A 13,845-nucleotide genomic window follows, 5' to 3' on the forward strand; every position below is an offset into this window, starting at 1 on the left:
TTTGTGCTTGTGTTTCGGGGTGGTTGTGTAGGGATCGAGGATTGCTTGTGCATGGTGCAAGTGCATGTCATCAGTAACCAAGGCTTCTATGGTATCTGATGTGCTTGATAATTTTATAATACAAATATATCATATAAACAATATCAAAATGGATGCAGAAGTTTTGGTCTAATTTGTTGGTTTCCAGGAAATTTTTCAAATCGTACAAAAGCAATCTAGATCCACTTGTGTTGTGCCTTCTAGTCAAGTTCCAAGTGTTGAATTTGAATGACAATCCTACATTCTACTAGTAACTACCCTTTAACTTCCCAAGTTCTACTAATAACTAACCTTTAACAATTAAAGAACATTTTCATTGGTTCCATTGCTTTAATGGATTCTTGGTCACTTGGTCCTTTTCCCAAAGTACAGGACCATAGCTTGATTGAATGGCATTAATTGGTGTGAATAGCCTTTTTTTCCTCCACTTCATTTAGATACTTCCCCTCAAAGCAGCCATGGATGTAATTATCAGGATTTCAATTGTATACTACTTTGTTATTCCCCTTAACATTGGTATTTAGTAAGGATAGTTTGCGGGGGAAAAACTAAAGTGATCTAGGACAAGTTTGAATCATTGCAATGAGTTTCCGGGCAATCAAGAGCTGTCTTGATATAAATACAAAGAAGAATGTGAGAATAATAATAATTTGACCTATCAAACTTGATCAATTATCACCATGAAATTTGAAGGTATAGAGAGCCACACACACACACACACATATATATATATGTGAGCAGGCGCACACACACACATATGTATGTATGTATGTATACACGCACAGAGAACACCACAATGAGAGGGAAACCGTCCCCTTCCCTTTACAAGATTGTATTGAAACAATCCACAAGCACAAAGTTCTTGAACCATATAAAGTGGGGATTTGCTACAAATCTGAAAACTAGGGGTTTTGATCTTCTCGATATATCTAGTGGGGAGTATTTATCGAGGATTTGGATAGAGATAGTCCACACTCTCCATGGGAGATAGGAGAGGAGGGAGGGCAGCTCTTAGAGGATGAGGAAGAAAAGAGAGGTTTCCCTAGAGATTTGGGATTTGGCCATCTTCTTTCAAACTACCCCTCAGATCATCCGGCATTTTAGCCCACCATATTGGTCGTTCAAACAACCATTGTATGTGTTATGGACTTAGTTACTCTTCACCGAGTTCGTTGTACTTTGTATATACCTTGGGGGAGTTTTCTCTGAGGTGCCATTGATAGAATTGTCTTTTCTTCAGGGGGGGGAAAAACCTGACTTCTGCATATACCAGGCAGCGAGCTGATTTTCTTCTTTTGTGTGTTGATTTGTTAATGCTCAGTAGAAAGTGCTTCTTGAATGAGTATTAGATAGGAATGTACAAAGCATGCCATTGAAATTTCAGTGGTAGAGCTTCTGAAACTAAAGAGAGAGACCTCCAAAATAGCACGATGAAGTGTGTCATTAATCGTACAGATCTCAAGTTTGAAAACAAGCCAACCAACACTTGATGGTAGGGTACCAGATTGTTTAGGAAATTTGCATTTTGGGTGCCAATGATGAGGAAAATCTGTGTTTTGGCTGTGGCAGCAGTCAGTGGTGCACAGGCTGCATCTTATGGCACAAAGGTGGCATTTTGCACAGCTTGGGCTGTGCTTTGAGGCAGAACAGCAGCTTGGACAGTCTAGGGAAGTCAATGACGTGACAGCATTGTCAAATGGCAGCAATAGCCTGAGTTTTGGCTGAAGCGGGCACAGCAAGCTGGACTAGCAGCTGGAGAAGGCAGCATCAGGAGATGGCTTATACTGGTGTATTTTGGGTAGCAGTACCTGAGAATGATGATGTGGCAACCTGGAAGGTGGTGTTGCCAGCAGTAGATGCATGATGCCACCAAAAGCCAAGGCTGGTTGTGGAAGGCTGATGATTTGTGAGGGACGTCATGGGTGACATTGATCCTCTTATTCACTCTGCAGCTTGTCATGTCAATCCACACTCATATTTTCCATATCTCATGATTGTAATACATCTCTGGATCAAAAGAATAAGTAAATATTGGCAGCCATGGACTATAAAACCAAATGGGCAGAGGCAAAAGCATTGCTGAATAGGAGTACAAAGAAGGCCTGCCCCCTAGAGATTATGTTGGATAATGGCGAACCATGATGGTGCTAACAAAGTAACCCCTGATCATACAGAGAAGAGCTATCACTCACTATTCCAAGCACAATGGGCGAGCTGAAAGCTCCAGCAAGACCCTAAAAGGGATAATCACAAAGATGGTTAAAACACATTGAGAAAGGAAGAAAGAAAGAATATATTAATGTCTCTAAAAGGCCAATGTGGCCTATGAGACCAGAGCAATATAGGAGACTCTCCGTCAATGAGATGTCTTTCCTCTAAGGAGATGTATCTCTGCATGGCTGAGGTGGCTTGGCATACGTCTCCTATGGCTCTCAATGATGGCTCTAATTTGTCTGCGGTGTGGATGTCTAGGCCTTAATCCGGGTGGACATGGGCGCCTAGACCGGCTGAGTGCCACTGCTCTATCCAAAGGGACACCTGCAGAAGATGTCCAATGATGATGTGCTCCTGTGGGCTGTGTGGCATCTCTCAGGACATATAGAATAACTTATATGGTAACCATTCAGCAAACCCTAGTTTTTTTTGCTTCCCTCCTAATTCCGTGCTTCTTGGCCAATGGCCCTAGTTTGTTTGCTGGCCTGTGGCACTTAAGCTCTGTCATCCTCTGTAGTGGACTTCTCTTTTGATTCGTCACTTGTGACGAAGTCTCACAATCAAATGGATCCTCTAATGCATCTAATTTGGATGAAGATAAATGTACTCTCTTACTTTGAGGAGATTAAGGATATGCATCCATTATCACTCATCCGGCACCTCTACCAAAAATTAAACAATCAGGCAAGAACTGAATGCAGGCTGTAGAAGACTATCAGAAGCTCCGCAAAGTGTCCAAACAAACAGAAACAGCTCCAATCAGGTTTCCCAGCAGTAGGAACTCTAAGATCCGCAAGGGGCAGCACTCCAATGTCTCCACGAACTGAGGTGTCCATTGGAAGGGTTACAGACAATAGTGGGAATGAGGGCAGCCAGGAGCAGACACCAGCTGAATAATGAGTACCATAGGAAGTTGCCTCAATGTGAGATGCTGCAAACATGGTGGATCCAAGTTGATCACTTCTTTAACGAAGGAAAAGGCAAGTATGCACAAATGCAAGGAGTGTTCATCCTTGGATAAGTCTTGCAACTACAAGTTTTCCCCTCACCCAAAGTGCTCCATTCACATTAACAATGCATGGGCAGATGCAAGGGGCAATGCAAAAGTGTTATGCTCAAACAGAATGCTATGCGAAGTGAGTGGTGCCACTTGAGCAGCACCCTTGTAGGAGAATTGTTCACTCACCTAAGCCCCCTTTTATAAGCATGAATCATCAAGATGCAAATGGATGATACAAACGTACGAAAGAATCGGTACAATGTCATCAAGATCCTGTTAGCACCACGAGAAGAGTATCTCTCCCTCTTAGCAACGGATAGTGGAAGGAGAAGTAAGCACTCCTCTCACCCCAACATGTTGATGTCAATGGAGGAAGAAGAAGCACCTAAAGAAAAAAAATGATGTGCTTGTCCAACTAAGAACCAATGAAATGAAAGGCCTCCATAGTAGCCTCAGGGAAGGCTGTGACTTAGCCTAAAGAGAAGAAGCCTCCATCCTCATCCAAAGTGTGAATCCTAACCAAAGAGGAGTAAACAAGAGAGGAAGTACCAAGCTATCCAAGTCTTGGCTCTGAGAAAAATGGTAGGTCCTACAAGGGTTAGTTTCAAATTGAAAGCATAAGGAGCATTAAGTACAACAAAAAACCACTAGGTTTATGTCTATCACATCTACATCTCAGATTCTATCCTGACCTTCTATAGATTCATTCAGAGTTACCTAATAAATGTTCTCCCTAGTAGTCTCCTCTCTTGATTCATCACTCGACGAAGTCTCACTACCAGAAGGCCCCTCTAGCGCATCCAATTCCATATAGAGCACGCATACCTCAACTCCAATGAAAGTGTGCGCCATTTGATTTGGTTTTTAGGTATTCCCCCTACCAATAGGTAGGTATGACAAAGATCTAAGAAAGCAAGAGTAGAAATGTGCACTTGAATAATGAATAAAGGCTATAGTCTACCCTGTAGAAATCAGATGATATGCAAATGTCAAGGATGCTAGGGTCTTGATCAGTGTCACTGACATCTAAACTGAGTAAGGGAAGAGGCTCCATGATCCAGTGGACCAAAGGGTCTCTTCAAAAACTAGGCTCAACCACTTTCGGTAGAGCATGGGATGGAGATGGTAACTCAAAAAGAGAATAGGTCATATCCAATCTATCCTCAAGGGAGACAAGTGTAACTCAAAAAGAAAAGACGTCGCATCTAACATATCTTCAAGGGAGACAAGGAGCACCTAGGGACCAAATTCCATGGTACAGCACAATTGACGGACCAATCAAATAAGCCCTCTGGTATAATTGAGAATGGCTCAAGAGCAGCCATGTGACTAGAGGTTCTCCACTAATCAATGCAAGTTCCTTGTTGGCGTGGAGGATGAACCCCTCTCAACTATGGAGGAAGGGCAGAAGTGCCCTCTCCTAATGTGCTTGAGGTCCCTAATGGAAAAGAGAATTAAGTCTTGTGCAAACTTCCCTTGGCCTTTGACCAACACTAGTCGTCAAAATTGTCGTACTTCAGACTTTTGGCAACAGAATGCTGACAATAACTAATCTTCTTGGGGATATTTTGCCAACCGCCCCAGTCGCTACACAACTAATTGTAAGGGCACTTACGCATCCATAAGACCATGGGTCGAGAGTCTCCCTTGAGGCATTGGAAGTGGTTGCCTTGAGGACTCTATATGGGAATCCTAGACAATTCAGAAGATGAATCTTTTGCATATGACTTAAATATGTGGAGGGTATCGTTAGTGGGAAACTAGCCTTGCTGCTACAGTCCACTAAGATTCAATCTACTACCACCAATTTGTAACCCTTCCACTCAGCTTGGCCTTTTCTCCACCTCTGCCCTTGCGTGTCATGGTCCTCTCTCCGCGCATGCATGTAAGTCCTTATGCACACCATGCACCCAACCCTAAACTTAGCTCATGTGGGTTAGTGGTTTCTCTTCACCTTGTGCCTTGCCCTCCCCCAATTTGGCTCATTAGGCTTGGCCTCGTTCCCATGCTTGTCTCACCTCACACTACGCACTTGGCACTCTAGGACACCCATTTCCCTTTCCCCATGGCATGGCTACTACTAGAGAATTTATTGTGTATTGCCTCCGTGTTGTGGTGTATGCCGCATTGTCTTCGTATGGACATGCTCCCTCCACAGCAAGACATGGCATGCCATCATGGCCATCATCGATACCACAGTGGCCCCTCGCCATGATGCATTATGATGCTCCCCTCATCGTGATCACGTCGTCCACACAACATGATGTCATGGTACCTCCCTCTACCCCACCATTAGGCAATGGCACAATACTCTCCACCACCATAATACCCCTTCCTTAAAACATACCATAGCAAAACATCCCCAAACCACAACATGGTACCCTGCCTCACCTACCTCCAATCCCAATCTAACTTAGCTTGTTCTTGTTTAGGGTTCCTTGCTTTTTTCCCCAAACCCTTTCGTTCCACCACAATACCCTTCCTTTGCATTCATACCACAACCACAATCCATGCCTCCATTGCTTCTTGGTATGAGCCTCCTCCCTTCCCCTCTATACCCTCTCAAGGCTCAAGCATTCTCATCCCATTTAATTTGCATACAAGATCTCTTTGTAATAACCTTGTACTCCTGATACAGTCACAGAAATACTAATACACCAACACCAAATCCCATCAAAACTTGCCAATTAATCATACTCAAGCCCAAACAATACTAGGATGGGTGACCTAATACTAATACACCAACACCAAATCCCATCAAAACTTGCCAATTAATCATACTCAAGCCCAAACAATACTAGGATTGGTGACCTCCTGGGAAGTTCTAATGTTGCACCTTTTTGCATTCTTGCTTCAAGACCCTAATGCGATCACACACGCACACATACACTCTGTGTGTGTGTGTGTGTGTGTGTGTGTGTGTGTGTGTGTGTGTACACACACACGCACATGTGTGTGTACATAGATGTACACACACACGCGCGTGCACGCACATAAAACACATATAGTTGCACCCTTGTATCATTTCTGTTTTCAATGAGAAGAGAATTTCTATTAATAAAACCTCAAAAGAAAATCCCCTAAGGTTTTTTTAAAAAGTACAAAGATCCGAGTAGCCAAGTACATCACAAATACAATGATTGTGTGAATAACTAATCTGGTGGGCTATAATACTAGACCATAGATGGGTTAAGTGAAAGAAGGTACCAGAATCTCAAGTCGGTAAGAAGGCATCCCTCCTGATCCTCTCAAAACCACCCTACAGGCTCTCCCATCTCCCTCAGAGATTATGGATAATCTCTGTCCAGAGACTCTTTTTGAGTCTCTGCAATGGAGATGTCTTGGAGATCTATAGCATCACTACACCTTGCAATCCAAATATACAAGGCATGCCCTCCCACTCGCAATCATGGTTCCTATTGTGTCATGGAGGATCATCTTGAGGGTTCTCTCCACACCTCCTGAGCTCTTGAACAGTCCCGTAGTACCTTTGTATCTCCTCTAGCTCAACACATGTCACAGGGACACTGCCATACCCAAGCCATGTGCCAGCTGCTAAGCTCCTATGAGCTCCTAGCCATGGAAAGAGAGAAATATTCCCAGATAACTATGATAAAAACTGATCTAAGATGCCATTTCTCTGCCACTGAGTAGCTGTCAGTTGATGCTCTGATCCTACTCATCTGAATCCTCCTCCCAAGCCCAATCCTATAGCTAAAGAAGGCCACATTGCCTGGCCTATCAACGAACAGCAGATTTCTCCAAACCCACTCTCCTAGAACCCACTGTAATCTCTGAAGGGACCTCCTCTAATAAGCCCAATGTCTCCATCCTTCTAATGAGGTGGCTGGGTGTCAGGGTCGATGTATCACCTCCTCTCACAATGTGCCACTACCCTGATCCTCTGCCTCAAGCATCCTGTGAACTCTGCCCCTCTGCCATGGAGAAGAGATCAATCCAAGTGCTAGAAGTGGTTGTACCTGTCCTCCACTCAGGAGGGACTCCCTCTACTCTCCTCGTATCTATGGTTTCTCACAAATTTAAGGTGGACATTAGATTATCCCATGAAAGCTATGTTTGCATGAAGTAGACTTCGCAGCAAAGGAGAGAAGTTCAGGGACAGTTTAACTAATGCCCACAAAACAGCGTTAAAGATCATAGGCAGAGTGGCAAAAGATACCTTTACTGTCAAGTCTTGGAAAGCATGTACGATTTGTTAATGGTCCTACAATGACTTGCCATAACAGTGTTCCAGTATCTGTGTCCAAGACATAGACACTGCCTGTAACTGTGGCCACATAAACTCGCCCATTATTCCCTGCTGTTACACCAGCAACAGATGTATTTGCTGAGCTTTCGAGATAATACTGCCATTTCACATAAGGCTGTGAACCATCAATTGCATATAACCACCCATTTGTATGTGCAATCTGTCACGGTATCCAACTTCCCAACAGCAAACCTTGTTAGAGAGTGAGGTAGAACTGTCTTAACATACAAATCTATAATGTTTCAAACCAATTACAGAGAAAAAGAATACAGTTACTACTACAATTTTAGAAGAAAGATTATGAATTATGAGTACTTTCTTATTAGGGGACTAAATTTAAAAATCCTGCATCCTACATAAATGAGACATATCATAATGCAGTCTGAAAAACATGGGAAATGAGGGAAGATGCAAAATTTTCTGCCTTGTGTCATCGCTTATTTACAAAGACAACACAGGTCCATTTTCTTAAGATAATTGCCAACTATTGGGGTTACATGATATGTGTATACTGATTTGTCAACTTTAGAAAGCTCTTGGAAAAGACAGTCTTTACACGATACACAAATCCTCAATTTTGTCAAAACAAAAGGGCCTGAAAATCTAGCTCTGACACACTGGATCATGAGCACTGAGAAACGGCCAGTATACCCCAAATCCTTTCAGGTGTACATGGGATCTTTTGCAAGGGACAAAGGTATGCCCAGAAAATATTTTGAAAGAGTCAGACACTGCCAATGATTGGAACTAGTTTTCTGTTCTTGTGGGGAGGGTGGGAAGAAATTGTGTTTCTGAGTAATATCATCAAACGTATTCTCTTTGCCTTTATCTAATCTCCCCCTCACTGACATATCCGTATCAGTGGATGCAGAACCACGACTAAGTAGCCGTATTGTCCAAGGACTGACATTAGAAGAACCATCACCTATAGGTCCACTCACTATAGTACTAGTAGAAGTATAATCTTTAGCATGAGTATGGATGGCTGCTCCATCAGAAACACTGCATTTTGACCACCATGCCATGATATTAACTCATTAAATAATATATCCCTACTAACCAGAGTCTCATGAGTAGACGGATTGTAGCACTTATAGGCTGTTCTGTCCTGTGCATAACCAAGAAAGACACTCTAACTTCTTTCTCTTCTCATCAGGCATATGAACATAAGCGATGCAACCAAATACTTTAAGGTGGCTGATATCCAGTTTATAGCCATACAATTTCTCATACGGTGTAAGATCATGGATGCCAGTTGTAGGCGTTTTGTTCAAGACATAAACTATAGGAACAATTGTTTCAGCTCAAAAACAGTTTGGCAAATTTTTTTCGTTGAGCATGGCTGTGGCAGCTTCCATAAATACTCGATTCTTTCTCTCTGCCACACCATTCTACTGTGGTGTATAACTACATGTAAGTTTCCTTTTAATGCTATGCATTGCCAAGTACCTGTCAAATTACCGAGACACGTATTTACCACCTCCATCGGATCTCAAACATGAGATGTAATATTGAAACTCATTTTCCGCATGTGTTTTGAAATCTTTGAAAACATCAAGCACCTCATCTTCATACTTCAGGATATACAGCCATGTATACTTGTTGAAATCATCTATAAATGACACATAATATTTGGCACCGCCAAAAGATGCATTATGGGTTGGACCCCATACATCCAAATGCACTAACTGTAAAGGTCTAGAACTATTTTTGACATGTTTGACAAATGGGGACCTTGCTTGCTTTCCAAACTGACAAGCAGAACATACTTGTCCTAGATCCGTATACCTGGACTTTGGCAAGCCAAGTACAGCTTTCTTTTGCTGCATATTTTTCAGCCTTTGAATGTCTACATGACCAATGTGTTTATGCCAGATTTTTACATCTCTAATTGCTCCATTATCATGAGAAAATATGGCTTCCTTTAACTTAGGAATAGAAGCATCCAAAGTGAACATCTTGCCCATCTCTTTTGCCTTTAGCAATCAGCTTGTAGCCATTTCTACACTCTTCACTAAAACAACTATCTCTATTGAATTTGACTTGTAGATTCTACTGTGCTATTGGTCCAACGGACAGTAGATTCTTAGTGATAGATGGCACATGTAACACATCATACAAACTTTTCTTCTTGCCATCATGCATAACTAATGGTACCACACCTATATGTTGAATATCGTATTGTGTATCATCATTAATGCATACGTAGTCATAAGTGTCTATAGTCATCTCATCAAACCACTCACCATGCAGAGTCATATGATTGGATGCACATGAGACCACTTTTCATCAGTCTTGCCTTTCTTAGGCATAACCTTAGAAACATGCTGCATAGCAAACAACCTATGTTGTTTAACAACCTATGTTGTTTTCCTTTTGCTTTCATGTCACCTTGCTTTTTATGACACTCTTTGCTATGTGTCCATATTTGTCATAGTAATGTCAATCTTTGTCCCTATATGACTGATCATGGGACTGTCAAGAACCACCTCTGCCTCTAGGTGATCTCCCCCTACCTCTAAAGGATCTTGAACCTTGCTGGCCTTGTGCATTTGAACTTTTCCATGAATTTTGTTTTGTTGTTGTCCATAGGTATTCCGAGTGTCACCATAACCTTGAAAAGCTCCATGAGCTCTATCACCTCTAGCCTTCTAACTAGAGTAAAAGATGGTATCTCTACTCTGAGAGGTACCTCTCAGAGTACCTCTCAAAGCAGAGATACCGTCTTTTACTCTAGTTAAAAGGCTTGCATAACATTCAAGCAACACATGTACATTGGGTAGGGTGAATAGGGGGGATAAGATGGGGGAGTGGAGTACACTTGGCAAGGAATCCCAAAGTGCCCACCATGCATACGAGAAGTGTCCATAGCGGATCCAAATGTGGGCATGAGAAAATTTGGTAGGGGCATGGTAACCACCTAAGGAGTGTTAGAGTTCATAGCCTGTTTTTTAGGCAGCAGCACAGCTGGTCCAGCAGTCGGACCAGCTGCACAGTCGGACTGCCACGTGGCAGTCCGACTGCCTGCAGCCATTTTTATCAGGCTGCGCCCCATTTTTGAGCCCCGTTCTAGGTGATTTTTCACCTATTTATTGCTGACGTTTTCAGCAGTCTGGCCACTATTCTCTGTCGCAGATTACAGACCGGTGCCGTGCAGATTTCTGTCTCTGTTCACAGATTTCAGACAGCAGACAGTGCAGACTGCAGCAGACTTCGAGGTGGACAGCAGGTCGCATCGTCGAGGTGGAGACACGCAGTCCAGCGCACTGCGCCCGTGTATATCTTTGTATTCAGCATTCTTTATACAGCAGATCTTCATTGTACACTGTCTCTTTCTCTCCCTTTTCTCTCTGCGTTCTCTCTCTCTCAGTCCTACGCTTCCGCACCGCTGCACTCTGACATGGTATCAGAGCAGTGTTTGAGGGCTGACTGAGCGCAGAATCAACCTGAAAAGGAGTTTCCATCGCGACACAAATTTGCGTTTTTTGCGTTTAAGGGCAGACAGGAGGGCTGCGCCTTGGAACAAGGCTGAAACGAGTGTGGGCGCACAGGAAAGGAGTACAGGTGGTGGATTTGCTGCTGTTTACTGCTGTTTTACGCGGAGAAAGTTTGAGTTTTCAACCTAAAAGTGCAGGTTTTGCTTTTTCATCGCCTCCGGCGGGTGAAGAAGCTTCGGGACGCGGAAGAGCCTTAGCAGGCTGAGTTTACCCAGTCAGAGGGGGCTGCTTTTGCGTTTGAGAAGGCATTGCAGGTGAAGATGTCTACAGAGATGGACTTGGAGTTCCACGCGATTATGGACCGGGAGGTGCCTGTCTTACCGGCTCTTCCTACAGATCAGAAGCTCGACGGCGACAACTACCGCATTTGGCGCGTTATGATGTTGGCCATTCTGGAGTCCTATGATTTGGCGGAGTTGGTACAGGAAGATATTGACCGGCCTTCGGTAAGAGATGAGTCCAAACTCTCTTCCGATGCTCGTGCGGAGTTGGCCAGGGCCCAGTCTCATTGGGACAAACTGAATGCCAGGATTCGATCCTTTCTCTTTCTATCATGCACTATAGCCGTGATCGCTCACATCGAGCACTTGACGGTGGCTCGTGAGATATGGCTGGAGCTTGATCAAATGTACAATCGGATGACCCTGATGAAGAGGGTTTCTTTGGAGGTACAGATGCGGACCTTGTCCGTCAATAAGTCTTCTTCGCTAAGGGAACACATTAACAAGCTAAGGCAGCTACAGATGCAGGTTCAAAATGCGGGGAAGCCAATTTCCTCCGAAGACATGGCGATTACACTCTTGTCCCAGTTGCCGCCACGATTCGGTACATTTTACTCTGCCCTTATTGCTTCGGGGCGAGAGTCTACTCTTCGGTGGGAAGAGTTGGTTCCTATGGTCTTGGACCAAGAGGAACAGTTAAAGGGACAGAATGCTTCCAAGACGGAGGCGTTGACAGGTCAAGCCTCTCAGAAGAAAGGGAAGGACCAAAAGAAGAAGAAGAGTCCAAGAAGGACAAGGAGAAGGACAAGGACAAAGACTCCACATGCCATATTTGTAGAAAGACTGGCCATTGGAAGAAGGATTGCCCTGACAAAGACTCGAAGGACACCAAGAAGAAGGAAACCAAGGATTCTGGAGTGGTGGCTGCACCCTCATCAGCTGCATTTCTACATTTAGTTGTCATTGAGGACGCTTCACCGAATGCTTCTGATGCTGCGATGGCGGCTCCCCAATCTCGAGAGTGGATTATTGATAGTGGTGCCTCACGGCACATGACTCCTTCATCAGATGGTGTTGCCCAGCTGCGACCTTCGCGTGGGCAGGTTCTCATTGGAGACAACTCTTCGGTTTCTATTGCAGGTCGGGGTAAGATGCAGCTTATTCCGGATGGACGAGGTGGCACCCATACCTCAGAGGTTTTGCATGTACCAGGATTGGGGTACCATCTCCTTTCAGTTCATAAGATTTGCTCCCTTGGTCTTTTGGTGGAATTTGACAGTTCTACTGTGCGAGTCCTTGATCGTGAATCGAGGAAGGTTCTATCATCTGGATATGAGGAGAACGGCATTTACAAACTGAAGTCTTCCACTGCCCTCTCTTCTCTTCTTCTTACCTCACAGTCACAGTCTGAGTTATGGCATGCTCGGTTTGGTCACCTGAACTATGACTATCTTCGGAAGGCGTCACGTGGACAGCTTGTTCGAGGGTTGCCGGATATAGTGGTGAGCCAGCAGCCATGTGTCTCCTGCATACGGGGGAAGCAGCATCGGGATGCCATTCCCCACACAGCTTCGCGGCGGTCTACTTCACCGATGGAGCTAGTATCTACGGATCTATGTGGCCCTATGAGGAATGAGTCCCTGCGTGGGAGCTCGTACTTCATGCTGATCGTGGATGACAACAGCAGGATGACATGGGCCTACTTTTTGGCACTAAAGTCAGAAGCTTTCTCGCACTTCAAGGATTGGCTTCTCTTTGAGGAGAACCGATCAGGCCGGAAGTTGAAGACCTTGCGATCCGACAAGGGAGGTGAATTTGTGTCTAATGAATTTGCTCGGTTTTGTGCAGATAGAGGAATTCACCAGGAGTTTGCCAATACCAATACTCCTCAAGAAAATGGTATTCTAGAATGGAAGAACCGCAGTGTGATCGAGATGGCGCGCACCATGATGGAGCACCGACAGACCCCTCAGGTTCTGTGGGCCGAGGCTGTGGCTACTGCAGTCCACAGCCATTTTTATCAGGCTGCGCCCCATTTTTTAGCCCCGTTCTAGGTGATTTTTCACCTATTTATTGCTGACGTTTTCAGCAGTCTGGCCACTATTCTCTGTCGCAGATTACAGACCGGTGCCGTGCAGATTTCTGTCTCTGTTCACAGATTTCAGACAGCAGACAGTGCAGACTGCAGCAGACTTCGAGGTGGACAGCAGGTCGCATCGTCGAGGTGGAGACACGCAGTCCAGCGCACTGCGCCCGTGTATATCTTTGTATTCAGCATTCTTTATACAGCAGATCTTCATTGTACACTGTCTCTTTCTCTCCCTTCTCTCTCTGTGTTCTCTCTCTCTCAGTCCTACGCTTCCGCCCCGCTGCACTCTGACAAGGAGCCCATGGTGGAGGGATAGGGACAGGGGGAGCAGAGGATGGAAATCCTTGCATAGGAGTGATCCAAGGGATGTGTGATGACAGTCCATAAGCAGAGGATGGATATCCTTGCGTCTAAAATGTTGTGTGGGGAATTGTGAGTATCTAGCAGTAGTGAGGGGGATGCCCATAATAGCTGTCCTAGAGTGGAAAAATGTGGTAAAGTGGGGGTATGTGGAA

General features: G+C 44.4%; 1 protein-coding gene across 1 annotated transcript in view; it reads right to left on the bottom strand.

Annotated features, from left to right (window-relative positions):
* LOC148027144 (protein GAMETE EXPRESSED 3-like) overlaps window positions 1–13,845 on the bottom strand; it is a 72,637-nt gene that overhangs the window by 20,330 nt on the left and 38,462 nt on the right. Inside the window, exon 4 of the mRNA XM_087690396.1 lies at window positions 7,434–7,683. Coding sequence (XP_087546522.1) covers window positions 7,434–7,683 — 250 coding nt within the window. The remainder of the gene's footprint in view (window positions 1–7,433; window positions 7,684–13,845) is intronic.

The sequence above is a fragment of the Lygodium microphyllum genome, chromosome 13 (genome assembly GCF_053477565.2).
Source record: "Lygodium microphyllum isolate KBCC chromosome 13, Lygodium_microphyllum_v1.1.10, whole genome shotgun sequence".
In the NCBI taxonomy this organism is placed as follows: Eukaryota; Viridiplantae; Streptophyta; class Polypodiopsida; order Schizaeales; family Lygodiaceae; genus Lygodium; species Lygodium microphyllum.